The 27,650-nt window shown below is 38.9% G+C and overlaps 2 protein-coding genes and 1 long non-coding RNA gene across 4 annotated transcripts; 1 reads left to right on the top strand and 2 right to left on the bottom strand.

Annotated features, from left to right (window-relative positions):
* Positions 1–271: 271 nt before the first annotated feature.
* Positions 272–18,361, bottom strand: ampd3b (adenosine monophosphate deaminase 3b). Of its 2 annotated transcripts, XM_084364737.1 has the most exons (16): positions 18,165–18,361; positions 14,317–14,381; positions 9,787–10,009; positions 9,500–9,671; positions 8,708–8,873; positions 6,459–6,678; positions 6,175–6,304; positions 5,423–5,617; positions 4,996–5,127; positions 4,580–4,743; positions 3,989–4,115; positions 3,702–3,865; positions 2,883–3,003; positions 2,097–2,270; positions 1,897–2,007; positions 272–1,029 (listed from the first exon to the last, which is right to left on the bottom strand). In XM_084364737.1, exons 2-16 carry the CDS (start codon positions 14,372–14,374, stop codon positions 853–855), a joined length of 2,334 nt encoding a protein of 777 aa, XP_084220863.1. In that variant the 5' UTR covers positions 14,375–14,381; positions 18,165–18,361; the 3' UTR covers positions 272–852. The 2 variants fall into 2 exon arrangements, with proteins under 2 accessions (XP_084220863.1, XP_084220864.1); XM_084364738.1 differs by lacking the exons at positions 14,317–14,381; positions 18,165–18,361 and adding an exon at positions 12,814–13,119.
* LOC311264129 lies at positions 5,478–22,561 on the top strand. Its single transcript, XR_014623437.1, has 3 exons — positions 5,478–5,545; positions 6,008–6,058; positions 22,473–22,561. It is a non-coding gene; the product is annotated as an uncharacterized lncRNA (long non-coding RNA).
* Positions 21,276–24,583, bottom strand: admb (adrenomedullin b). Its single transcript, XM_084364739.1, has 5 exons — positions 24,472–24,583; positions 23,975–24,090; positions 23,145–23,279; positions 22,483–22,724; positions 21,276–22,130 (listed from the first exon to the last, which is right to left on the bottom strand). The coding sequence occupies exons 2-5, from the start codon at positions 24,076–24,078 to the stop codon at positions 22,087–22,089; spliced, it is 525 nt and encodes a 174-aa protein (XP_084220865.1). The 5' UTR covers positions 24,079–24,090; positions 24,472–24,583; the 3' UTR covers positions 21,276–22,086.
* Between the last annotated feature and the right edge of the window lie 3,067 nt (positions 24,584–27,650).

The raw sequence follows: 27,650 nt of genomic DNA, 5'->3' as shown, positions 1-27,650 counted from the left end.
AGACATGTTATCGAACAACTAATCTATTAAAGGAGAAAATAATTGACAAGTTACTCAATGGTGAACGTTTGTTAGTTGCTGCCCTAGCACTGTCATAAACGTCTGAAGGGGAAATTTGCGGATGGAGTAAATGTTGCCTCTTGCATGTGGCCAGCAGATTACTACTTACTAACACTGAGGTAGGTATTTCCAAGTATGAGGGTCTGTTACTAGTTCTGCTCACTTTGTGTAAATGTATCGTCATGGACATACATGAGAAAAACAAGAAGCATTGACTGTTCTGCAGCCTTTATTTACATATGAAAAACTATGAAAAATGAAAAACATAAAAAAAAAATAACTAATCAGTCTTTTCACAGTTGTGAGTTTAACAGGGTTTTCTGATACTGATATCACTACAAAGCTCTCACAAAACTAGTTTTAATTCTTGGTCACACCTGTCAGTGAGTATTTGTCTGACAGTGTGAAAAGGAGTATCTGACCGTAGCATTAAATTGGTCTTTTTTCTACATTACATTTCTGTTCTATAGTCCTTTTGTAACATGTATGTGCAAGTGACAGAAAAGTAGAAAGAAAATCAGTTCCTTTACAAAGAACTTCTGAATGTGTCAAATCTAAATCAGGCTTTGTGGCTGATGCCCTTTCATATATCAGAATCCACAAGTACACTTCACACCCTTAAAAAGAAAATAAACCTTTATCACAATAAAATGTGGCACACAGTGATTGGCAAAGTTTAGAGATAAAGCTTAAAATTCAGTCCAAAAATCAAGTTTTTCTCATGCTGCATCTGACCTATGCCCCTTCATCCCTGAGAACATGCTCAGGCCCAGTTTGTGCTGCCATGGTCAATCACTCACATGGGCTAGTAACAACATCTGCCTTCACTGCATCCACAAGAAAACTGAGCTCATTGCACAGTGTCTCGTGGCGGTAGGACATGCGGATCTGTGCCACGTTTGTCCTCCCAATATCGTTACCCCCTGGTCCGTCCTGAAGGTAGTTGGAACCAATGAAGTGTTTCTTCTCCTGTAGGAAAAAAAAAAAGAATTAAGAGCAGATATTGCACAGATGTGTTAATCCTTTCAGTGTGTGGCAAGCTCTTTTTAGGTAACTAGCATGGGACATGGGCGGTAACAGTTGTGTATATGAATTGTTGATCTCTCTGTTTGTGGACAAGCTGTGCAACCATTTAGTTAGCTTAAAGCGTGACTGAATAATTTTCAGTAATTTTTTGACTTTTTGGGGTATTGAGGCTGCAAATGCACTGAAGAAATGCTTCTCATTAAAATGTATTCAGTGGAGTCGAATTTAAAGGCCAAGTATGTAGGATTTAGCAAGCTCTATTGGCTTCATGGCTGCCTGCAAAGTTTTATAAAGCTAGTCATGTTAGCTGACTGTAACTGAAATAAGCAGAGGAGTGATAGGAAATACATCAGTAGGCGTGTAATAGTGTCATCTTTGTTGATGAAGGTTCTCAGTCATCCAGGTCATGGTAATTCCAAGTGCTGTATCGTAGGCAACTGGACTTGTTTCAGTTTCCTGAAGACGTTTCACCTCTCATCCAAGAGGCTTCTTCAGTTCTGACTAGCTGGAGGGGAGTTGCAGGCTTTTAAACTCTGTGTGGGAGTGTCCTTACAGAGTCGTTAAGGACACATGTGAGTTCTGAGTTTTAGAGTCGTTAGGGCCACTTGTGGGCCGTTGACCCAACCAGCATTCGTGTGGGTTGCTAGGGCTAGGTGAGCCCAGGTGTGAATGGTTGTTAAGCTGTCTGGGGAGGGAAGTACTGCATTGTACAAACTGTGAAACCAGTCCAGTTGCCTATGATATAGCACTTAGATTGCATCTTTCTTCACCTTTTCTATTCCTAAAACCCAGTTATGCTACTGGACTTACCTGATGTGAGAGTCCGCTCTGCAACACACTGTTTCTGGCGATCTCACACAAATCACAAGTGCTCAGCTTCCACAGCTGGGCTGCAATGGCATACTCCTCCATCAGGGCCTCCTGAAAGGGTTCAGAGAGTTGAATTATCAAGAACTTTGTGGGGATAACATAAATTGTCATATCTGATCCCTTCTTGTTGTTGTTTTGACCTTGGTGTAGTGGAACTGCATGGGGTCGTCGGTGGACAGCGACACACACAGGCCTTTCTGCAGAAACTCTCTTAGAGGATTCTTGGAGTACTCCAGGAAGAGGCTGTTGTTGCTCAGTGGGGACATGGCGATCGGGACCTGGGCCAGGTAGTACAGGTACTGCAACACTGGACTCTGGGGAGGGGGAGGAGGTAAAGACACCAAAGTAATATGAGTAATGCTATGGATTAGTTTGAGGGGTGACTGGAGAAAATGAACTGTCTTAGGTTGAAGGAATAATTAAAATCAATATAAATGTCTCATGGGGTACTGCTAAGTGATCAGTAGCATAATGATTCAGCTTATATCTAGTTCATGACTGTTCTTACAATTGATGGACAACTGCAAGTGATAGATTTTGGGGTAACCGTCAGCATTAACCGCAAATTGTTTTGATTGAACAGCTGAACTACAAACAGTGTGTTTCACTGGGGATGAAAACAGAAAAGAGTGCCGCCTACAGAAATTTCTCATTTGCAAGTTTATGAATTAAAATGACTTTCTCCAAGCTCAGAATTTAGACAACAGTGATTTTTTTTTTCTGTGTCCTTCTGTCATTGATATTTCAGCCAGCATCTGCCGAATCTGTGGTTGCTTCTAAGTTGAAGTGTTGAGATTAAAAAAGCAAACCTTCATTGGTTAGCACTTTACCACTTGGTATCTTTGTTCTTGGGAGTAAATATCATCTACGGTATCAGCATTCAAAGATGTTGAGTATCAAACCCAAATATGAATTCAGGTCTGTACCTTCTTGAGGTTGAGTCCGTGGGAGATGTTGTCGGCTGTGAGGAAGGCGCTAACCAAGTGGGTGATGGAGCCGGCCTCACCACAGTGGGGACGAAACTGGAAGGTGTTCAGTCCTCGCTCCCTGTGGAAGGACAAATAATGATGCTTTAAAACCAGTAGTACAACATGTAGCATTTCACAAGGTAAAAGCTGCTCAAATTTTAAACAAGTTTCAAAAACATAAATGTGCACTAGTGTCTGTTTACATCAATGATAGCCTCAGGAGGCCTAACTAATGTAGTTCTGTATATATGATGCCTCCTCATTGGTACTTCCACCTCTAGGAGAGCTTTTGTGTAATATTTTGTGTGCAACAGTTTTAATCTTTTAGGCTCTCTGTTGGCCACCGCTAAATTACTTCACATTAAGCAGTTGGCAACAGTAATACCCTGATGTTGTGTCTGCACTGCTCGAATTATGCAGAATAGGCAGACATGTTCCATCTGCTTTTATGGCTTCATCCTTCTATCGATACACCACATTTTTTCACCCGCTAAATACTTTTTTGAAACTGCTGGTGTTTACATTCAGGCTTTATTACAGATATGTAATAAATACAGTATAAGTTTTCTCTATGAAATCAGTGTTAGCATGTTACCCCACCACCCATATGTGCCAGGAAAACAGAAGATGGATTGGATTCTGCTCCCTAAAATCATGCACATTACCACTACTACTTTCTTGCCAAGTAACATGACTCCTAGGTGTTAATTGGATTAGCATTCAATGGCATAAATCCACACAGGAATCTTGTTGCATGCAGAAACACGCAGGACTTACTTGCGCAGGTTGTTGAGAACCATGATGTTGGCATACATGTAGAACAGGTAGTAGGTGTAGGGAGGGTTGTCATCTGTTGTCCACGCCTCAGGCTTTGGGCTTTTGTAAGAGAACATGTGGTCGCTGTGTTTGGACTCGTCATCCACGCTGTCAAATCCTGTTACCTACAGGACAGTTGAGATAATTCCAGGACATTTGCAAAATAAATATTACACAACAATGCCCTTATTCATCAGTGCAGAAAGATGCTTGTGTGTCTGCACAGTTTTTTTCCAAACAGTACTTACGTATTTCAAGAATACGTGTGTTGCTTTGTGCTTTTGTGGATTGACTGTAGCCTCAAAGAGGGGGAGGAAAACATTCTCCAGCATCTTGGCATAGTGTGGTACTAATTTCTTTGACCTGAAGATGTCACTGCAAGACAGAAAGGAATCAAATCAGCTCGTCATCTCATGCAAACAGCACAAACATTTTTGCATTTATTTGCTTATTAAGTTCAGAAGAACAGCCTTTTGAATAATGTTATTATTCCTAACCTAATTGTGAACCGGCAGTTTACAAGTTCAGAGCCAAAGCTTTGGCAAAACTGGCATTACAATTTATCGACTCAGGATTTCTTAGTTTATGATTTTTAAAAAAAGGCTAAACTTGACCCAGATATGAGGATTTAATTCCAAAATTTTAACCGTAAATGAACTACCTGTATTTCATTACTCATTAATTGAAAGAGGAAACAATATAACAATTTTGAAGATGAGTCACTGGTTAAGTATTAACCTTTATTATGGCTTACTGTTAATAATGATACAACAGTGATGTTTCTTTTTTCCAAATGTCTTTCTTTAGGCCTATTTAAATGGCTCTCACTGAGCACTTACTAGATCCTTGGAATCTGGATCATCCATCTCATGTTGGGTGAGTGGACCTTATGCTGGATGAACCAGTTTGCTAGGTTCTCCCACTCGCTGGCAGAGCGGCCGTAAATCGACAGACGGGGCTCAGCATGCTGGTACTTGCTCTCCTCCAGCTCTTTGGCAACTTCCTGAAACAGGAAGTTGGTGATGTTTCTTGATAAAGCAGAAGCAACTCACTTGACAGATAACATGATTCAAAGTCACTTCCTTCTAATTTCTAAATACCAACAAAGCAAGTGTACTTTATGCTCCACAGCACAAACATGAAGTGACGACTCTTATTCTTAGCTTCATCCAACTCATCTCATTAAACCGGATGAGCTGGAAACACAGGTGTCCAGGGTCTTTAAGTGACATTAGTGCTTTAAGTCATACTACACCTTGATGAGACGTGCAAAATATTCTCCTTTGATGTAGTTGTCTGTTTTCAAGTAAATCTCTCGCAGTTCGCTGGCTCCCACTGGGTTGTACTTGGAGTTGAACTTGTCAAAACGATGAAATGTTTGTCTTCCCTAGAAGAGTAAATCGTGCGAGAGAGTGAATCGTATGTACTGATGATCACATTCTCATTCCAACATAGTGACTGTATTGATTATTTTCAGATTACACATTAAGAGGAACTTGCATGGAACATAGAAAATGATTGCATAACACCATATGAAATGTATAAACACCCATAATTGCATCCTTGTGTCAGTAAGCACAGGTTAACAAAATGAGCTGTGACTTTTGAAAATGACGAATTGATTCTCGGGAGGCACATGGAATTATTATGTACGTCATTATGAGTTATGAATTTGTTCTTACAGCGTGCACGTCCAGAGAGTCTACGGTGAGGTCATAGGGGTCCATGCTGAGGCTGCTGAAGACTTCCTTGAGTGTGATCTTCTTACCGCCCTTCTCCAAGACCACGCGATCTGCCTCTGTCTGGTACGAGGCCTTTATAAATTTCAGCAGATGCTTTTGATTCATGCAAGCAGCAGCATGTATGTGTGTGTCCACCTGTGTTTGACAGAAAGCAAACAGTGACAATGTGCATGAATTTATTGGGCAAGTTCCAGTAGATCCATAAACTTAAGTTTATTTAGATTGAAAGCACTTAAGTTAAAAATAACCTCTGTTACATGATGTTTATCATATCAGCTGTAGAGATGTCTACCTTCTTTAGAATATATAGGAACTACACGGCACTTGTCTCAACAGCAAAATCTCTTCCCAGAAATCATGACCAAGTTACTCAAGATATTCCACAGACCTCGTTGTGAGCAGTTTAATGTAGGAACTATTTCCTTTCTGCCAAACTTAACCCGCCATCCGTATCACTGTATCGTTTGCTAGCATTATCTTAATCGGCTTGCTTTGCATCCTTTTCTCTATGGCCGGTATCTTCAGAACTCGGCAACTCACACCAAAAACCATCTAGGTGGATTGATAGCACTACAGGTAAGAGGAAAAGCATGTATTTTTGATTTTGGGGTGAACCGTCCCTTTAATGCAGAATTTCTACAATAAGTTACTAACTGCACAGTGAACTAGATGGAAGTGAAATACTGACCGACCTTTCTAACGTTGTAGAAGTCTCTGTGTGCAACACATTTTAGCTCTTTCAGCTCTGCCATTTCATTCAGCATTTCATGGAGGTAGAATTTAGAGGCCAAGAAGTTCAGCCGTCTGTGACAGTAGGTTTTCCTGTGAGGCATCAATGAAAGAAACTAGTTTTCATCACCACCAGGCACACTGTCCCAACAGTTCAGGGACAGAAACCTATTCTAACTGTTGTGTGAAATATTAGTTAAAAACTGTGTAAAATGTCTATTGGACGTATTGTTAAGAGTATACTCACGTTGGGCCGTCAGCTATCATTGCAAGGACATGACTCAGGTCTATGGCAAAGGTCTCAATGTCAGGGTAAGGGAGACTGTGAGGCTGCTGTTGTTTCAGGGCCTCGGCATTGTCGTAAACATGAACTATACCATCTTTCATCTGCAGCTCGTAGTTTAGGTCCTCAGGAATACCCTCCATGGAGTACGGATCCTCCCCTTCATGAGGGGGAGGCAAGGTGTCTACAGATGATGGAAGTAAAAACAAAACAGCAAATGAGAAATAGTCATAGTCGTTTAATCTATAGAGAATGCCTTACAGTCAGAGTAATATGGACAAAAACAGTTGTAACATCATGTGAAATATCACAATTATAAATTGTGTATCATACTATTTTACCATTATAAACACTTTGGGTGCAAAACAGAATGACTTGTGCACATTAATGGATAGCATTTTCATCATTATATTATTATTATATTATTATATCCTTGTGTAATCATATATTACACAAGGACATTGCATATGATATGACAAAGACGTTTTATGTGAGGGTAAAACACAATTATTCACAACTGTGGAATGATCAGTGTGGATAGCAGCATGTGACATGCTCTGTAAGCAGAATTCGCTATTCCAGTCAGGTTCGTGATATTACATGAAACAAGTTTTGCCACCTTAAACTCTTCAAGAAGCATTTAAGTCTATCTTTTGGTGTAAAGAAACAAAATTATGTCGATAGGGTCCCTTATCTGTGCGATATTATTGCTATTCTTCAAGGGAAGACTGTGGTGGTTTTATTTTATTTATTTATTTTTATTTCTGTTGCTGAAATTTGAACTATCCTTTCATCTGTTTGTTTTAAACAAACTTCGCTTACTGTGGCTTCAGTTTTTAATAGACATGGTGAGAGTTGAGCAATAAAGCAGTTCCTCTTTATCCTCGGTTCAGAATTTAATTGTTTTTTGCCGCACACTGCCTAAAAACATTGTCCTTTTAAAATATTCCTTCTCACCCTTCGACCTGATAAACATACTTTTTTTAGCTCCCACATGATAAGAAAACTTTAACCTAATCCAAACAAAATTTCATAACTTTCCCAGGTCTGTTAAAATTTGACCAAAAATCTCAAATACATCATATGGTTGATAATTGCACGAAACAACTAGTTTTGACTAATATGCACACATATTTGATGAATACATTATGAGTCAATTCTGGTAATATCCATGTATCATATATGAAATATGATAACAGCGACACATTCTGTCTCTCCCCCTCTCGTTGGCTGGATTGCACTCAGGAGAAGCCTCTGGAAGCTTGTCCCTTATCTGCAGCCAGGAATAGTTCGACTGACCTTGACTCACACACTCTTCACACCAACTCTGATATACAGAGAGCCCTTCAAAATAGGCTTGTAGAATAGTTAAATAGTTATAAACAACACTGAAACAGCCAATTGACATCTTGACATCAGATTAAGGTTGCAGTTGGCTTAGTTAAAAACTTACTATACTATTCTGTTATGGACACCTGTTGTAGTGAATGTAATGTGGGGAAAAGCAGGTATTTTCTTAGTCTCTCATATTCTGTCTACGTGTTTCTGCTCTCAGTCTAAATTGATTTGCTAGTCTTCGATGTGAGAGTGCCAACCACTCACAGACTGTTGTCTTTATTAGGTCAGCTAATTGCGATTTACTGACAGGCAAACCAATATTTCATCCTTTTGATCTCCAGACCCAAACAGTTTTTCCTTATTTCAATCAGGTACCACCTATCTTCCATGTCTTTGGTCCTTGCACAAATAGCAGTGCAATGTTGGTGGGGTTGGGCTTCAAATACTACAACACCCATACTGCTGCTGTTGCCATTGAGAAGGGGCCAGTCAGAAGAGCTAATCGGTAGCCAGTGTTTGAAAGCAACTAAGTTAATTTTCTCAAGTACTGTACAGTATGTACACTTTTGAAGTGCTTGCACCTTGGGAGACATAGTTAGTTATAGTTAGAAACAGATATTTTCAAATGCAGTTTTTCTAATCTTGTGTACGGATGATTTATCTGTGGTCTGATGTCTACCCAAGCTTTAATAGTGCTCCAACTTTTAGACATCTAACATTTATGTATGGGAAAAATTAATGGAAATATTACTTCAGAGACCAGGGGCTCCCAAAATGGCATCTCACATTCTGCAGGGCATACAACAGGGCATGTATGAATACATACCAGACCAAAAATTGCAGGAGTATTGACCAAGTTTTTTAAATACCCCTACCTGGTAGGATCTCATTCTCCTCCCTCCATTTCTCATTTTCTGCATTGCGGAGGAACTGGGCAGTGGTCCTGGGGAAGTGGTGGTAGGCCAACCTAGAGTATTTCTCTCTGATGAACAGCGCCCCAAGGAGACTTTTGGCTGCCTGCTCATAATCCTCTACTGTGATCTGAAAAAGTCATGGAAAAAGTTCAGGTTTTTTTTTAACCAAGAAACTACTTTAAAAACAAAGTCTGTCCTTATATGCCCTTTTCAGAATAATAATAATCAATTGAAACTATGATACTCAGCAGAATGACTGCTCTCTCTGGTGTAGCATTACGTCAGCCTTTAAGGCAACAACAGGAAGCCATCTTGTAGATTCTCAACTCTTGAGCAACACTGGCTTTTAACAGTAGATTGCATTTCAACAACCACACAATTGGCAGTCTCAGTAATTTTGAATTCTTGTTGTTTGGCTTTATTTTTGATGACAAACCCTTTAAGGCGGGTGAAAACATGGCCTTTCCTCTGACTAACTTTGGCCAAATGTCTTTTCCTCCAGTATAGCTAAGAATCGAAAAATACCACATCCATTTGGTTTCCTTGTGTGAAAATGACCATTGCATCTTTTCCATGGCTTCAGACTTTGAGTCGTGTTTACTCTGGTTGTTACTTGTCTATTTGTCATTTGTGCACAGCCACTTGTTTTTGTTTTAATAATGGTAGCCATTTTTGAGTACAGGAAGTTGTGTGAAGCTACAGTTACATGTTCATATTATGCATAGTTGCACATCAACATGCTGGAGTGTTTACCCCTGCACAGTAATCTCCACTGATGGTTACTCTCTGGAAGTCTGGAAAACCCTCTGGGAGGAAAGGTTCAGGTGTGGCCGGGATTGAGGACCCCATAGCCTGGGCCCAGTCACCGCCGATGGGTATCTGCAAAGATACCGACTGCGAACGCTTCAACATGAAATTCTTCTTCCTAGTGACACATGAGAGAGGAGAAATCTTACCCTCCTGACAGAGTAAAAGCTCACATACTGTAGGTATTTTCTTTTCATCAGACATATTTTATCAAACATAATTTAATTTACTACCTCTTCGCAGTCTCCTGGGACAGCTGCTCAGCCATCTCCTTCTGCAGCGCCCGCTCCCTGTCTTCATGTAGACCAATAGGACAGTCCTCCGGCACAGTGAACAGGGCAATAGCATCCTTGGTGTCTTCCTCTTTCAGAGCAGAGGCGAACACCTTCTCTGCTAGCAGACGTACCTTCTCATCCACCTCACTCATTGACATTCTTTGGAAAAGCCGTGGCATGTCTGAGGGAAGTTAGAAAGATTTGGGGTTTAGTGAATGCTTTCTTGTCTTACCAGGAAATGTTTGACTTAAATGTGTCTTGACAAAAAGTTTTAATTGAAATGATCAATGATGATGGCTGGCTCTGGGCAGAGCTTCATTTTGTGTTGGCCTACAGGAAATGCTTGGCCGTGCCAATTACAATTATGATTATCAGTCTTTTCTTTGTAGTTAAAATGTCAGTTCTCCTTCTGGTCCACCTCACACAGTTGAATGTAGTTTGTGGACTTGAAACAGAATATAGATTTGAGGTAGTAACATGGTTTTAGAATCTGAGCAACTTGCCAACATGCTGTATTTCATCACATAAATGCGATGAAATGTGGCAGCACTTAAGAGAAATAACATTAGTGGTGGCAGTAAATACAAATACCAGCAAGATAAACATGAGACCTACAAATATGACTTAAGGGATAAACTTACCACATTTTGCAACACCTCATCCTAACTCGCACCAGTAAACATGTCTTGAGTGGCTGACTTGTGTTTCAGTGCTGGCTACGTGTTCTGCCAGCGTGTCCGGCAAGTTACAGTAAACACAGTTAATCACTGTCCCGGGTCTCCAAGACTGGCAGGGTGACCTCTCAAACCCCTGGGGGACTAAGGGTCACCCTTTCTAGAAACACAGCACTGGGAATGGTATGCAACACCAAGAAAACAGAAAACATCTTGCTTCCACAGCCTGCTGTTTGTCTGCTGATGCATCACTGTGCTTAGATTGTTGATGTGAAACATCATTTTTAAGTCAATCTAGTCGCTTTAAATCCAAAAGCATGACATTATCATGCAGATTATAGGTTCTATGATAAGTATAAGTTTGTAATTTATCTCCATTAATGATTGCTTTATGGGGGGGCATGGTTTATAGAAGCTTGGTTGACAATTGTTTGCTGATTGAGTTTAAATTGATACTTTTCATTGTTGCTGCATTTTCCATGCGGGCCTTTTAAAGGTTATATATATGAGATTTTGAACATAAATATAGCAGCATAAGCAGAGAATGATGTCACTCCCTCTCAGCTATTCTAGCCTTGCTAGACAACAACACGTGCATATGTTTTGGTTTGAGAGGCTGGTGCTCCAGTGTAATATCAAGTGGCAGTAAATGTCCTATATTTAACCTTTAAGTTAGTCAAAACATTTTTTCTTTACGACTCAGTCTATAAGTTAGTGTATTTGCAGAAACTCTAAACCAGATCAACTTGGGAACAGTCAGCTAAATTCACATGACTGTGATTTCTCTGGCTTTTACTGTAAAAGGAAAATGAATGCCCGACCCTTTTGTGGTTATATCTGCAGTTATTAGCATACCATCATTTTGGTTTCCTTGACCTTTTGGTTGGAAAAACAGTCATGTTTATTTGCCTCTCTTGCATACCCATGGCTAGAACTGGGGTCCTATTTTTAAACTTGAGACTGTGTGAATTTATATTTTGAATCGGGTTTTTAGCTCTGACTGCTTGCTTAATCCCCCTGGTGTGAAAAATAGTGTTGCTTCCAACATACCATCAGTGGTGGAGATATTTGGCTATTCAGATCACCATGTCATCGCTGTTACTAATAATATTTATGTTGCAGCTGGTGTCGGTCACTAGGCCAGTTCCAGCATCAATCCCTGTGGAGGTATTTGAATCAACAAGTACAAGACAGGATATGCAGTACTGTTGGATCAGGTAGCAAAAGTCTCTGCTGCAGACTCACCGTCATGCAACTCTATCCGTCTGAAAACTTCGAGTGCTCTTAGTGCCTCAAAGATGACACCGTTAACATTTGCTCTCACATCGGCACAATTTTTTGCCTGTTACCCGGCTAGCACGTTGCTGAAGCTGTCATTCCTGATGAGCCTCTCAGTGCGTGTACACTGCCTACTGGAACAGCTGAGAAGCTTCTAGGTTGACCTTGACCTACATCCCTCTATTATAGAAACCTGACACATGCTGTACATGTAGCAGTCTATGTATGTCGGTAGGGTCTTTTAACATATGTAATACAATTTTGATTAATATGTCTTATCTAGCCACAACTTCTTACATCAATAATACTTCAGTAATGCACAGTGCTTAATTTTAATAGTTTTTTTGTTTCACAGGGCACGCAGTATTGAAAAGTTAGGAATTTGATTTTACTGAAGTCTTGATAAGTATTGAATAAAGATATTGTTTTCTAAAATATAAAATTCTGAATTTCTAAAATGTAACTGTAATACAAGCAGAGTATGTTTCCTAGTGATTGGTGCAGTAACACCCAAATGTTAATATTGTCTGAACATTTATGAGTTATGCAGTGATGTGGTTATCAGAAAGGTAATCTATCTTTTGCATATAAGGAAACCATACCTTTATGGCTGTGTTAATGATTGTTTCTATGGTTTGGGGAGCCTCGGTACCTAGCAACAGTCTTCGAGCAGTTATTTGGCAACATAATGCAGCATACATGGTCATAGGGTAGCATGGTAACATGTTAACTTATGATATTCACATAATAAACATCAAGCTTTTCTGTACTCCAGATGCCAAATATGGTTTGAAAAATCCTTTGAGAAGTCTGGAGACTTGAGTCTGGAAAAGTATGGAATTTTGAAATGGAAAATGTATAGTTGTCACAGCTGGATGCTGGCATCTTAAAATCAGGAAGTGAGTCATCCAGCAGATCTCAGTACCTTAGACCATAGACATTAAACGAACCTCTTTGTAACTTGTAATTGTCATCACATTGTATCTCAGTGTCGATACACAGCTCTGCAGAGGAAGCTCTATCTGTCTCTTACCTTCTCCTGTGGTTTTAGCCATGTTTAACTCTCTCAGTCTCTGTCTGTTGAATCAAGGCTTTCAGCTTTCAAGCGTCTGCTTTCTCTTCAAGACTCCCTAGTATTTAGGAGCTTGTGGCTCTGCTATTTTTTTATGTCGGCCACTTTGGTCGTGTCTCAGAACACTTTAAATTGTTGCAGAAACCTCTTGACACTATCAAGGTGGTCTTGTCTGGTTTCTGTTTTTCTAGTATCTATGGTGCGTCTCTTCTTGGGTTTACACTCCCGACTGCCTGAGTCAGGATGTGCTCTGCTGTTTATGTGGCCTGGTGCCTCTATGTATAATGCAGCTGCTCGTTGTTGCTGTCTAGAGTGTCCCTCTCTATCTCTATTTTAGGGTTTCGAGAGTGTCACGGCAACAGGGGCTGCTAATCCAAGCTGGCATGTCACAACTGTCTGCTAACATGTGAGCCGCTATCCGTGAGATGCGGCAATGAGGAGGGAATGAAATCCTCTGGTTCTAAGTTAATATTTAGGCCGTGGGAAAGTATATTTGAAAAACTCTTAATAATTCCCAAATTACAACGTTAGCTTTGGCAGCTGGCCATGTATTTGAAGACAGAAGGGCCATTTACTGAATGTAAACAACCCAGTAATTCCCAAAGCAAACAACCCCAACAAGTCTTTGTGGTTTAGCTAGCATGTAAGGTATAAGCAGCTACAACCACTGTAACTAATTTATTTAACAACTAAATTAATTAAAAATCAATTCATTATTAAAAATTGTTGGCAGTGTTGAAGAGGTGTGTTTTTAGGGATTTCTTGAATGTGTTTTTGGGGAGTGAGTTCCAGAGGGTGGGAGCAGCAGTAGGAAAGGCTCAAGTAAGGTACTTGGTTCTGATGGGGGGGTCGGAGTGTGCCGGTGGAGGAGGATATTTGTGGTGCCTGTCCTTTGACAAATGAAAAAACGTTTCAGAAGAAAACTAGTTGAACCTGTATGTGTGGGTGGCATAAAATCATGTGTCCACAAAGCTGTTTGTCCAGGCTTTTGTTACAGTTGTGACCCACTTTCTACCTTGATGGATAATGTGGGTTCATGTAGAGATTTCACTCTTGGTTTACTGTTTAATTGTTCTCATCAAGGTAAAACCCACTGAAGCTGTTTCCTGAAATATAATTCTTTAATACAGTTGTATTCAGACTTCAATACATATAACTCAAAGTCATTGTAGCTTATCATGACATGTTGCCAGCTGATGACATTCAAACATTTTCCTTGTCAGTACTGGGTAGTATGATGAGACAATGGAAGAAGAATGATCAGTATCGTTGTACAGTTTAATCTTTGGCACTTTGGTTTGTGAACTGTGTGAACAGATGCATACTAAACTGTGTTATAACAGCATGTTGGTTGACGTGAAGTCAGAGTACTTGTGCTACTTGAATGAGACCATTGTTTCTTGTTGTGTACGAAGTGGTATGTCCCTGTGTGAACTGTGTTCATGCACTGGATTATTTACTCACCTTTCCCAAGGCAGGGTGTGGACTGCTGCTTACAAAGGGGCGTGTCCCTTTTCTTCATTTTTGATCTGCGTTGACACAAGAGATAAAAAGTATTGAGTAAAAATTAAATAATCCACTGTTTGTTGAGTGGTGGAGTAGTAACCCAGAGATGAATTCTGAGTCAACTGATAGAGTTTGTCCACAGAACAAAAGTAAGGTAGTAAATAAGGGGCACTTAGTTGTACTGTCCTGTTCACTAGCCTTTGTTTCATCCACCAAGGAGGTTATGTGTAGTCGTTTTTCCTTTTTTTGTTTGTTTGTTTGTTGCTTTGTTTGTCAGTAGGATTACACGATCGCAACTGAACAGATTTCCCCAAAACTTGGATGTAGGATGGGTCTCAGCCCAGAATAGACCCCATTAATTGGTGTTGATTCAGATAAAGGCACGGATCCATTAATTTTTCTAACTTTCTTTCAGGGAATACAGAATGGCTCTTGATGTAGAAAATCCAGCTTTTTAGGTTGCTGGTATCTATGAGTGATCTATCTATGACTTTTCCTTTCATCTCTTTCTGAAAAGGTGAATTATGAGTGTAAAATCTGAGAACGCCCTAGTTTTTATCAAGATTACTGTGTTAGCAGTCATCACCAACTGCTCCGTTGAAGTTTGGAGTGTGCCTATGGCCAAGTTTGTTGTTAGCTGTTGAATGCTCATTAAATATGTTTCATCCTCACATCCTCACATTTTATTGCCTTGTGCAGTCGATAAACACTAAACATAGAATACTGGCAGAAAACCCGCAGTATCATATTTAAGCTTCTCAGACAAGAAAATAAAAACCATCAATGGAACAAGACATTGTCAAATTGAGGTGAATTCTCAGCTCCTTATTTAGGCAATGTCTGACTGGTGCTAAAGTTGTGAAGAGTCAGATTGCAAAATAATTTAGATAAATATTGAATATGAAGCAGGAGCCGAATGTAGCCAAGTGTTTTAAAAGAACAGATTTATTCCGTGCAGGTGGGAAGTGCAAGTGAGAAATGTTTGGTGTTGCAGTGGTGTTAAGTTGCCAAAATGCTCAGATAACTGCCTTGATTCTGAGGCTTTGCACAGCACTTGCCCACGCAACATGTGTTTATAATGATAGACCTGCTGGAGGGTCAGCAGAGTTAAGGGGATTAAAGTGCAGTTCAGGTCCTTCCACGAAACAGACGCACACACACCACTCTCAGTAATAATACTGTAAACAGCAGAAGCACATTTCCTGCACTGCATCGAATACTCGGACATTTAGAGAGAAAAGTGTCCATTTTAGTTGTTTATCCTTATATTCAGTTTTACTTTTGTGATTCATGTTGGAACCTTGTGTATTTAGAATTATTCCTACACAATGTGAGAAATCTTTGTTTTGTTTCATGCTAATATCCTTAGGCTAAGAAAATGTAAAACATAAAAAAATAGAGAGAAAAAAGATATTTTTTTTGTTTTCACGCTGGATACAAGAAGTTATGTCAGCATTGGCCAGAACTTTCCACGTAATACAAAAAAAGAAGATTTTGAGCCACAAGATGGATTTTATTTTAAGACACAAGGTGGACATATTTGGCTAAAGCCTTCAAAGCCCATTCCCAATAGGGCCCCAAGAATTCAGGCTTTTTTTTTTTTTAATAACCTTTTCTGCACAATAATCTCGCAAAGCTGCAGATAATTGTTTGCTTTAGGGGATTACCCACAATTTCCTCCTTTGTTTTAACATTTAAAAAGCTGGAATATCTTAGTGTAAATAGTTTGTAGTGTCAGATTCTCTATGTTCTGGCTCTCTCTTATCTTTTGTTTTTGTATATATGGGCTGGTGCGTGAAGGGAACTGGCTTAAAGTTTTTGGGGGAAAGAAGTTAAACAGAAAATAATGGTAATAGTGGCGATGTTGAAGTGAGTAAAAAAAGCCCACAAAAAAAAGAGAGGAAAGAATCTTGTATCTGTATTTGTATTATGTGTATAACTGCATACATTTGCTCTTTCCAAAAAAAAAAAAAAAAATTATATATGTATATAATAAAAAAATATATATATATCAGGATGAAAGAGATGGCCTGAACAGAACAAGTTTATCAGATTCGGCACGTAGCAGAAAGCACTGGTTCTTCCTTTTATAAAAAGGCACGATTGTGTCGTTTATTTAGGTTGTTCTTCAGAAAGTGAGTAACAAAAGCATTATTTTGTTCATCTAGAAATGGAAGCCTTTCATTTGAATTTACCCTGAAATTTTTCTAGTGATTTTTCTAATCTGTGATCTCTCAAATTCCTTGCAGCCTCACTCAGACACTTGTGATGATCACCAGTGAGAATGAAGGTCAATGTGGGTTCAGTTCCTCGGTCTGTAGGTTCAGATCAAGTTTGGGTGTTGAACTTCTAGTGTGACTAAGTGTGCGATGTTATCTGTCCGATTAAGTATACAACTTTGAGGTGAATGGCACTTGCAAGAGAAGAAAAATCAGAAAAGAGAAACCCAGGCTGGCTGGCAGTTGGTTGAGAAAGTTTCACATGAAACGCTGTGTTGGTTTTGGAATTTCCTGTTTTTTTCCTGTCTGAAGAAAGTATACAACGCCAAACATTACAATATTGTTTTTCGCAGCTCTTTTGCATGTCTGAAGCGTCTGCAGCACTGGCTTACTGACAATGTCAGTGTGAACAGGGTTATATTTAGATATTCAAATTTTCCTAAATGTAAAACCCTCAAAGCTACAGTGGCAGCTGACATCGTTTGAGGGTTTGGCAAGTTTACTAATGATACAACTTTGGCTGAAAAGCTACAAGGTCTGCATGTGTCTGCTTGTCTCAGCCTTGAGGGAATCATTTCAGATCAGTAGATATCACAGATGTATTTGGTCAACAGTGTAGATACTTAAAGATACAGGCAATGCAAGCAGTCTTAATAATGTGTTTCTGTGATAATTTCACTCAATACAGCAGCAGTCAATCCAGTATCTATAGAAGAGCATACATCCAGCTGCAGGGCACTCTTCTCATGTGTACATACAAGTGCATGTTTAGGCTTGTTGTTCAGGCACAACTGCACAGCAAGTTCTGGCCTGCATTTGCCAGCCATACATATTTTCTCTGAATTACTAATTTTAACATTACTTAATCAAATGCATTTAGTTGTCTGTTATTGCATTTGGGTAAACCTAAGTGTTAGCTTACAGTGTAATGAAATGAACAAGTAAAAATGACGTGAATGTCATTTAATTCTACTTTTTGGGAGGTTATTTTCACCCAATCTTTACAACACATAGTCTGCACCTCTGACTTGTTTTTCACACCATACATTGGACATGCCATATCCATCACATCACATTCATACATGTCGGAATTTCCTGGTCTCTAATGAACCTGATCTTGCTTATCTTGGGGCTATGTAAACAAGAAGAATACACTTGCACAAACATGAGCAGATTTTACTGAACAAACAAAACTGAGGCGAAAAACCCAGCAACTTTTTAGGTGTGAACAGTTGTACAGTGTTATCCACAGTACAACTGTATCTCTTGACATTTATTGTCCCTGAAGTGAAACAACTGCAAAATATTCAGATTCTGTTCTAATATGCATAGATACTTTCTTATCTGTAAAACTGATGAGGTGCATCTTTACTTTACAAAATTTGCTCTGTATCAACCTCCAGGGCAAATTACAGCTGTGTATTTTTCTTAGCAGATAGCACCATACATAGTAGGTTAAGTGCTAGAAAGAATGCAAGAGTGATGAAAATGATAAGCCGTGACTAAAGATAGAAGAGGTATGAAGCTAAGAAGAGCAAAGAGGCAAAACTCACGTTCAAAGAATCGTTGTGACAGCAGTGTACTTACTGTTTGCAGGGCGGTGGACAATGTAAACACCTCTTGGGACTGTAGAGACCCTTATTAGGAGTCACAGGACGGGACTCTTGTCAGAGCAGCTTCTTCCAGCATGCAGAGGTAAAACCGGTTTAACCTTTCACTGCCAGTCTGTGCAACGGGTGTGCAACTGGAATTAAAATGTTTACTATGCTCAGTAAGTTTGAGGAAGTTATCTGCATCAGTGTTGCACAGTGCAGTGGAGGAAGTGCTGGAGGAAGCTTGTATCGTATTAGTACTTCTGCCCCTGTTAAAGAGCATGTAAACTTTTTTTGGCCACACCCCTCATTGTTCATTCAGGATGTATGCGCAGTTCCTTGTGCAGGCAAAGTCTAACCTTTTAGAGGATACGATTGCACAAAAATCCGCTTCAAGACCTGTATCAGATAGTACTCATAGAAAGAGGTATTTAAATATTAGGTGGAGCCTTTTTCTTTTAAAAGGTTATAGTGTCCTCTAAGTAGAGATGGAAGTTTGACAAGTACAGAAGAGTAAACTGGTAAAGTGCATTAAATTAGAGAGATCTAGGGGGTGGCAAGGAATCATTAGAGAAAACTTGTACTTTTAAACTTAAATTTGTTTTGCCCAAGTTGCTGTGACAAGGTAATGAATGCTAATGAACATAAGTGGTACAAATCAGTCGGTGTTTGACTACCTACAGAATCCTATGCATATTGGGACTTGAGTTGGTGTTAGAGTGGTGGAGTAAGGCTTAGAATGCCACCATCTGGACAGTCAAGGAAAATCCTCCATCCCTCTCAAGACCTTTGTATGGCTAGACTTTTTCATTGGAACAATAATTCTGGAAATATAGTATTTAAGATTATAGTATTTTATGACATTTCAATAAATACACTGGTAAAAATAAAATTACAATGATGTGACTCTGAAGTTACTGCATTTGTAAAGATTTTGGTCGCCTTATGATCAGAAAACAGTTACATTACTGTAACAGATGGTGTATGGGCCCAAATGCAGCACACAGGAAACCAGGAATTGTGACTTCGGGGGTGTTTAAAATTGACTGAGGCTGGAGTATATACTGGGTTGATTGGTGATGAGGAGCAGCTGAGAGAACAGGTGAGTGGATTTGGCTGATTAGGTGAGAATGGCTGGTGACAGGGCAGGCAGAAATGAGCAGGTGACCAGTTATGCTAAACTGTTGTATTTTCTGACACACAATGCCACAATGTTTCTTGTTGCTTTACTTGCCGTTAAATAAAGGCACAACATTTATTTTATTTTCAGTATACACTGGGCTGTGTTTAGTGTAAGAGTTGCCACACCAGTGTGCATCGCCATTGAGTATAATTGGGAGCAGTACTTAGGATTATAGCAGGAATTCTCTCTGGGAGTTGAGTGCACATCATGCAGTCAACTGGGAAAAATATTTATGTCACACTTTTAGTTGTAATTATGAGTGTAATGTGTGAGTGTAATCCTGATATAGGATTTTTGAGGCCAATGCCATTTAGATATTTGATAGTTTAAAAACAAAAACATGTTGATATATTGGTTATTGTATTTATGTAGGTGTATTTATTCTAATTTATTTATTAAACATTTAATTTACCGGGAATAGTCCCATTGAGATTCATGATCTATTTTACAAGCAACAGAAAAAGTTTCAGACAAAAGAACAGCCAACTTAAAACAAACAGAAAATTTCACACAAAAGAAAGAAGCAACACAGTTTAAAGGTGCTATTTGTAAGAAAAGATGATTTTTGAGTCTCACTCCCAACTTGTCAAAAACTGATACTTTGGTATGGTGGCTGACGCGTTCAATCCCCAAGTGTCAGTTTTTGACGAGTTGGGAGCGAGACTTAAAAATCAGCTTTTCTTAAAAATGGCACCTTTTTAAACAAGCTAAATATTATACATACCCAGCAATTGAACAGTTACTGTGTCAGTGCTCTCAGTTGGACAAACTATATAATGGAGAGCGTTTCTAAATTACTTGTAACCTAGCATTTCTGCACTCAAGTTTCATACTAGTTTATTGCTGATCTGTTGGTTTCAGTGTACCTGTAATAAGGTACACTGAAACCAACAGATCAGCAATAAACTAGTATGGGTTTAGATGGTCCATTTATAAGGCTGCATCTAATTATGAATGGAAGATGCCGGGAATTTCTGAGGGCTACTATTTTCACTTGGCAGAAAGAACTGAGCATGTGTTCATGTTGAGATATTGCTGCATTAAATGGTACCTTGTAAATTATATGTATATGTTGAATTGTTCAGTTGGCCCAAATAGTTCTGAAGAGAGCTACGTTCAATTTGTTTGAGTCATTGTGCAGGACTTAATTAAAAAAGGTGACATAAAAATTGCATTTTGGGGGTGGTTTTTGGAAAGAAAAGTATCACAGAAAACTACATTTTATTTTGAACACAAACAACTGCTGAAATTTATTGTTGATCCTTATTTGAAAAAGATGAAGAAAAGAGTTACTGATTTAAGTAAGTAAGTCTTTATTTCAACTTTTTTTATAACAAACATTTGCAAGTCTTTCACCATTATTTTTATAATCTACTTATTCGTATCTACTCAATATAGTGGGGGAGAATTTGATGTTTCAGTGAAAATAATCAGATTTATGGTGAAATTGTTTGTACCAGTCTGACCACTCTGCACACTGTCAGTGGAGGTCACATTCCATAGTGATTAATATCTCTATTTAATCCTCATGTTCCTGGTTTAAAAACGAACATACTGCCTCTTTCCCTTCATTCATCAAAAACTTGGTGTGTCTTTGCCAAAAGATAGGCCTCATTCATTTTAGTGAAATGTTGAAACATTTGGGAACATGTCGACCCAAGAAAAAATAGATGTCAGAATATTTGTTATGTGTGCAGCTGACAAATCTCGTACTATCTTTAGAAAGGAATCTGTACTACTGGTTCACATATTCTGAACTTAATGAAACAAACACATACCATCATAACCTGATGAGGCACATAGTGTACTGTTTGTCTTATGAGCCTCCTTACACTAGCACACGCATGCATAAGCAGAATATTTGATATTAGGTCACCAAATAACGTTAAAGTTGCTTCAAGTTCTTTTTATTGTTGCATTAATTCATTTAATTCAAAAACAATGTCAAGTAATTTCAGCTGAATTGTGAATACGATTTATTACATTCAAATGAAGAAGCAGATAAAGGCTTTTAAGATTAAACATTTAGCATAACAACAGGAAGTGCTTTGTTGAAGCTACATTGATTTTTGAAACAACTTGGCCTGTATTTGTTACATGTCTCCTTCTGTAAAGCTAGATGGCAGCACAACACTTTTATTAGCGCATCAGTCCTTCTACTTCATACCAAAAATAGGCTCTCCATCACTTTCCATAGCTCCAGCAAAAAACTGGATGACTGCTTTGCAGTTAAGTTACCATATGTGTTTTTCACCATCCAAACAAATGTCCACAACAAATCTAATTATATGCTTATTTTCTGATCAGGTATAATCACCACAATAAAGTCTTGGCAATTGATATAACACATAACTCTGTCATAGGAGACTTAATTGACATGAAGAATACAGGACAAGATAATTACTTACACAGTTAAGATACATATACTTCATTGAAGTTGAAAAAGACATGTTTAATATGTATTTTGGTTGTATAAAAATATAGTTGTGTTATATGCTTAAATATAAGGTAGCATATATATCCTTTTATACAAGCTGATAGTTACATATTTTGAACTATCTAAATATATTGTATAAATTGCATCTCACAAGCAGTTCATTACATTCGTTTCACTTGTGAAAGGATCATGCTTGTCGCAGTTTTGGGGTTCCAGTAATGTCAATTTCTTGGAGGAAAAAATCCTCCATCGCGGCCTCAGTTCCTCCTCAGTTCACGGGTATGTCAGAGAAGATCTTCAGGGATTGTCTTCTATATCAGCTGCCAAACTGTCTTTGGAAGCTGAAGAAGAGACAGACATTCTTGTCAAGTCGCACAGGCCTGACCTGAATTCATCCATTAATCACACACTTGTTCAGACACACTGAAAACTGCGCCTAAGCATGCACAAACAGTATCTGTTATTGGAATCTTGCTTTCATCCAGAGTGACCTGAGCAAGTCTTCCTCTGAAGAACTGTACAGATGTAGCAGTCGTTCTTTCTGCATATCTAGTTGTAAATCTATGGAATAAAACCTCTGATGGGACATCTTTATCTGCTGTGAGTAAACAACTCAACAAGGATTCTCCTTTGCCTTTCCATTCCTGTCTTAAGCCACTGTGCCTGTGCATTTGTGATTGCAGAGTTGCTGACCAGCTTCAGTGCTCCGTCTTTGTCTTCCTGTCCAGAGCATAAGCTGAATGACATCCTGGAGTGAGCGGCGTCGGCGTCCGTAGCCATTCGAACCAATTTTGATCTCAGGGGCATTGGTCTCTTTGCTCCTGTTGTTAAAATGGCTCAGTCGGTGCAACAGGTCCTGGTATGAACATGTGACAAAGGCACAGCCAGATGATTTGGATGATGTTGACCTTTTGGCTCTGATATGTAGTCCAAAGCTGGGAAAGGAGAAGAAATATTTATGCTCTATTTTTGGCTTTCCAGGGTAGTTAAATCTGACCTGGCAACAAATAAATCCAAAGTGTCATCAGGATTTAACTGAATTCTTTTAAATGTGTCAGTAAAATAGAGAATAGATCATTCACAGCCCCCATTTACCCATCTTCTCAAAAATATCTGTCTCTTCCCTCATGGTGGACATTTCAGTTGGGAATACCAGATGGCATCTGTGGCTCCTTTAAACACTCAATAAACTGCGGTGCTTGGGTGTCATGGTTGCCCAATGTTTAAGGGGGTAAGACATATTTGGACTTTTGTTGCCTTTCATACCCTTTTCTCAATCCCTATGTTCCCCATCTATCTCCACACTGTCAGCCATCAAAAGAAGGAAAAATGCTCAGAAAAGTGCAGCTTGTTACCTTGATGGAGGTGCGACAATTTTTTCATTCCCGTCCTGGTGTGGTCCGACATGGATGTCAGGGTGCCGCTCATTGGCTGTCACTAAGCTGTTGCGCAGGTCTTTCTTCATACGGCTCTGCATCCATACTCTGAACCTGCCACAAAGAACAGTAAAGAGGTTGTAATAGCAGAAACTGACACTAATTTACTGAGACAAATTGTGGGGTACAGACTGATGTGATGCAGAATCACACTTCCATATATGCAATCAATTCATAGCTCAAGAAATTTCAGTGATTGTCTTGGATCATGTAGCATTATCATGAAGGGAGGCTTATTGATATATCGGCCAGGCCAACACTGTAGCCCAATATTGGGCTATCAAAGCTGTATTGGTATAATTATACATGTCTAATTAGTTACAACTTGCAGCACTAAAATTCCAAAGACATCTTTGAGGGCATTTAAAATAGTTTGTCCACTGTAAAACACTGAGAAGTTTATTTTCAATGCTTGTCACTATTCTGTACTGATGAAGTTGGGGATCCTTATCAAACAAGGTTTCCAAGAGTTTAGGCATTGGCTGACATTGTGATCAGATTTTTAAAATTTTCAAATATCTTCCAGCATCTGTCTCAGAAACCCAGTATCTGTCGAGCTATAGCAATACTGACATTTTCTGACTTTACTCTATTATTTTCTTCATTTATTCTCATTTGCTAACAGACATTACTTAATATAAATATATGTTGTGTTATTGAGAGCTTGAGTGCTGAAGGACAGAAAAATAAAGCTTTTTTTTAAGAATGAACACAATGTTCTCACAGTGCTTGTTGATCACGCAGCTCACCTTTTTTTCATGCCAGTGTTGAGATCCTCTGTGGCACCTTTTACCAGTGGCAGGACAGTGGTGAAAACACAGCAGCAGATGACAGTTTGCAGGGCTAATCTCATTTTGGCTGGCAGCTGTCAGTGGTAAAGATAAAACAATTACTTTGAGGAAGTTGGCTCTGAACTGCTGGCACAACAACATCTAATAGGTAATTCAGTTGCTTTTATAGCTGCACAACAGGATGGTTAAGAACAGTTGTCAATTTGAAATCAGTGTTAATGGATTTTAAGGGTGGGATTTTAAAGAAACTTCCAGTCATAAGTACACACACACACACACACACACACACACACACACACACACATAAAAATTCAAATTTTTTGTCAACTTGTAGTCCTCCAAACTCCAATCCCAAATTTGACAGGACATACATTTACATTCTTAAATACCTGAAGACTCTAAAGCCAACTTGTAAAACATAATCCTAAAGTAAAATTGTGCAAAAAGTCACTTACCTCAGGCTATAGCTTGTACTGTGATGTAGAGAATTTATGATGCACATCCAAATATGTTGTATGCTGTTTACCAAGAGTCGGGTGTTGTTTCAAATGCTGTAAAGAGTTTACCATGAGTTGAAGTCTGAAGTTTACACTCCTAACATGAGAGGCTTTATAGAGGGAGGGAGGGAGCTGTACCTGAATGCCAGACCCAGTGGGAGGGACTGTGGGACAGTTCACGTCAACCCATCCACCCCACATGTAGACAGTCAAACCAAAAACATGCAGATAGAGATTATAATTGAGTCAGCAATCCCAAAAATGGCGTGACTAGTGCTTATTTGTTTGTGTGAATCTCATTTCCAATTTAATACACTCAAAGAATTCCTGTTCTTTCAAAAAATGTTGAAAGAATTGGGTTTGTGCATTTCATGTTTTTTTTTTTTTAAATTGCCCTAAAACATGTTTCCCCTCTCTCAAAGGTTTATTTCTGGCTGTGCAAATGGGAGACTTATGTGCACCAGGTCTATTTACATATTTTTGTCTTACTTTCTTAATGTTTGTCTCAAAACTAGTTGTTTTGGGAAGTTAAATGGTTCAAACAATGGGCATGCATGCTTTAAGGCAGTTAAGGGTGTTTCGTGTTGTCAATAGGTCCATTTATTCTAGAAGACATGTGCTTTTGGACGGCTCTGTTTCAGTGTGAGTTAGCCATCTGTGATTTTAAATCACTGCTAAGGGCTAAGTATATTTAAATTAGGACTGTGTTGTTACAGCAACTGCATGCACTGTGGAAATTAAGGGTAGGAACATGGGCTTTATCCTGAACTTGTGAACCTCCAGATGACTAGTTTTAGCATTTTGAGTGTTACTTACACCCCTCTGGTAGTGACTTCTAAGCGTTCTGGACAAGGGCACTGGGTTCTGCATGTGTAAGAATTAAGACTGATTAAGGTCTTCTTGTTAGCTTCAGACTAATGAGAGCTATCAAAAATGCAAAAGGCTTCATATTTAAAAAATGCATTGAAATTGAATATTTTATGTGAAGTTTGAGTCTTGCCCTGAAAAACACGCTGTGTTATGCTCAAAGTGCTCCCAAACGTATCAAGATTTTAAAGTCATTTTTAAGAAGCAATACTTCAGTTGGCCTCAAGGTTCATCTCAAGATTCAAGTGTAGTCTCATCTCTGCGAGGCACCTGTAGGTTGAACTGATGAATGGACATGTTGTATTCAAGATATGCAATGCAATGTCAGAAAATGGTGGGAAATGCTGACCACAAAATTGTTAACCAGCAGTCCAAAACTAAACGGATATGGAGTAATGGAGAAAAGCCAAACATTCGAGAATCTAAAACCATCAGATATTTTGCATTTTGTTGGAAATGACTTAAATGATAATCAATTAGGAAATTAATTACTGACAATTTTGATGTCAGCTTGAGAGCACCCTCAAAAGTTTAAAAAAAAAAAAGTATTATGGGAAAACGTCCAATATCACACCCAAAACCCTTCGGCTATCCATTTGTGGTTATCATAAGAAGAATTTAATAACTGTGATGATCTTGTTCAGTTTAAGACTTGTTAAACAGTTAATGGAAGTCTATGAGGTGTCACCTGGGAGGCTTTTAACCAGAGCATACGCATTTCAAATGCAAGGCCTAGTTAAGGAAATCTTGCTGTGAAAAATGACAATGCAGAATTAACTCTAATGCCCAGTTGCCAGCAGTAGAGGATTGAGCTGATCTAGTGTAATTCATTTACTTAATGGGGTTTCCACTTTACACTCTCCCTTTCTATCTACTTTGATTGTATGAAATTGTGGTTGGACAGGGAATTACCACAGGAAACACCTGTACCTCCTACTGGCTTCCTGGTATTCAAATTGTATATTTGGGCATCTTAGATGTAGTTTCGGCTGAACACTTAAGTCACTTTTGAGCGTCAAAATTTGTCACTTGAGTCTCTCAGTCTCTATTGGACTGCAAGGATTCATATGTAAAACACTAATGTTTTTCTTTTATCAGCTAATCCTTAAATCCACTAATAGGTGAACTAACTCACCGTTGCACAGACTGAATACTTATAACATTAGCCAATAAAGGTTTTAAAAATTGAAGATGATTTAAATATTTTGATCAAGTCTTATATCAGGACAGATTGTTTATAATCACTTAATTAAATGTGTTCCACACAATAGAATTAAGTGTGAATGTTTGAAGGGCATGGAGATTTAAAGTCTGTCGTAGCAAAGCAACACCCGTCATAGTACTGCCGTACTAGACGCCTCTTTTTTATCTTGTTGAGAAGAAAAGACTGTTTTTCATTTTTTGCAGTTGATTTTTTGCCATATAGACCTAATACTGCTTTTAATCGCTTATTTCTTTGCAAGTTTTTTTTGTACACCAGGAACATAAATATACATATAAGAAGAATTAGTGTTAGTGTTAAGAAGAAGTGTTGCATGGCCTGCTGTCAGTCATTAAAATTTGATTTCCCCATGTGGGGCAGTGCGACTTGATGCATACAACTACAACTATGTGACGATGTTTATGTACATGTACATATTTCCCCTCGGACCGGACCAAATGAACAGAACAACAGGTGTGACAGCATACTTACAAATCACCTGAATTTAGCACAGTTACCACAATGGTCTGTTGATGAACTGAATCGACAGTTGGCAGATGAAAAGTAATACTGGACGTTCCCAGTTTGTGCAACATCTTTTGCCAGCAACTTGTGTTGACCTGCATACAGCTGATGCAATCCCAACCCAATTTACAACAACTACCACCCCCACAATTATCATCCTCATCATGTCCGTAGGCAAAATCTCTGTAAGAATTGGTGCCAGCATCAGGTCTGTTTTGATATGACTTTACAAAAACCACTGACACATTAGGTTTGATTGCTCTATAGAAGCACATGAGTCATGCGTTTGGATGCCTTGAATAGATACACACAGTGGAGTCATGGCAACAACACGGCACGCTTCACAGGCCAGAAAGGGTGTAACGGTGATCTGTGTTTTAACATGATCCTTTCCAGTTGTTAATTTTAGTTGCCCTGCTATGCCTCGTGCTGCACAATTTAATTTTTCCAAAACAAAGTGTACTCATGATCAAAATCTATCAGACCAATCGTTTGATAAATGTTTTTTGTATCCATATCAATAGGCCAACATCTTTTCCCCCCT

This window comes from Pagrus pagrus, assembly GCF_965226575.1.
Source record: "Pagrus pagrus genome assembly, chromosome: 10".
Lineage (NCBI taxonomy): Eukaryota > Metazoa > Chordata > Actinopteri > Spariformes > Sparidae > Pagrus > Pagrus pagrus.
The sequence above is the reverse complement of the archived record's forward strand: the minus strand, read 5'-3'. Positions and strand labels throughout refer to the sequence as shown.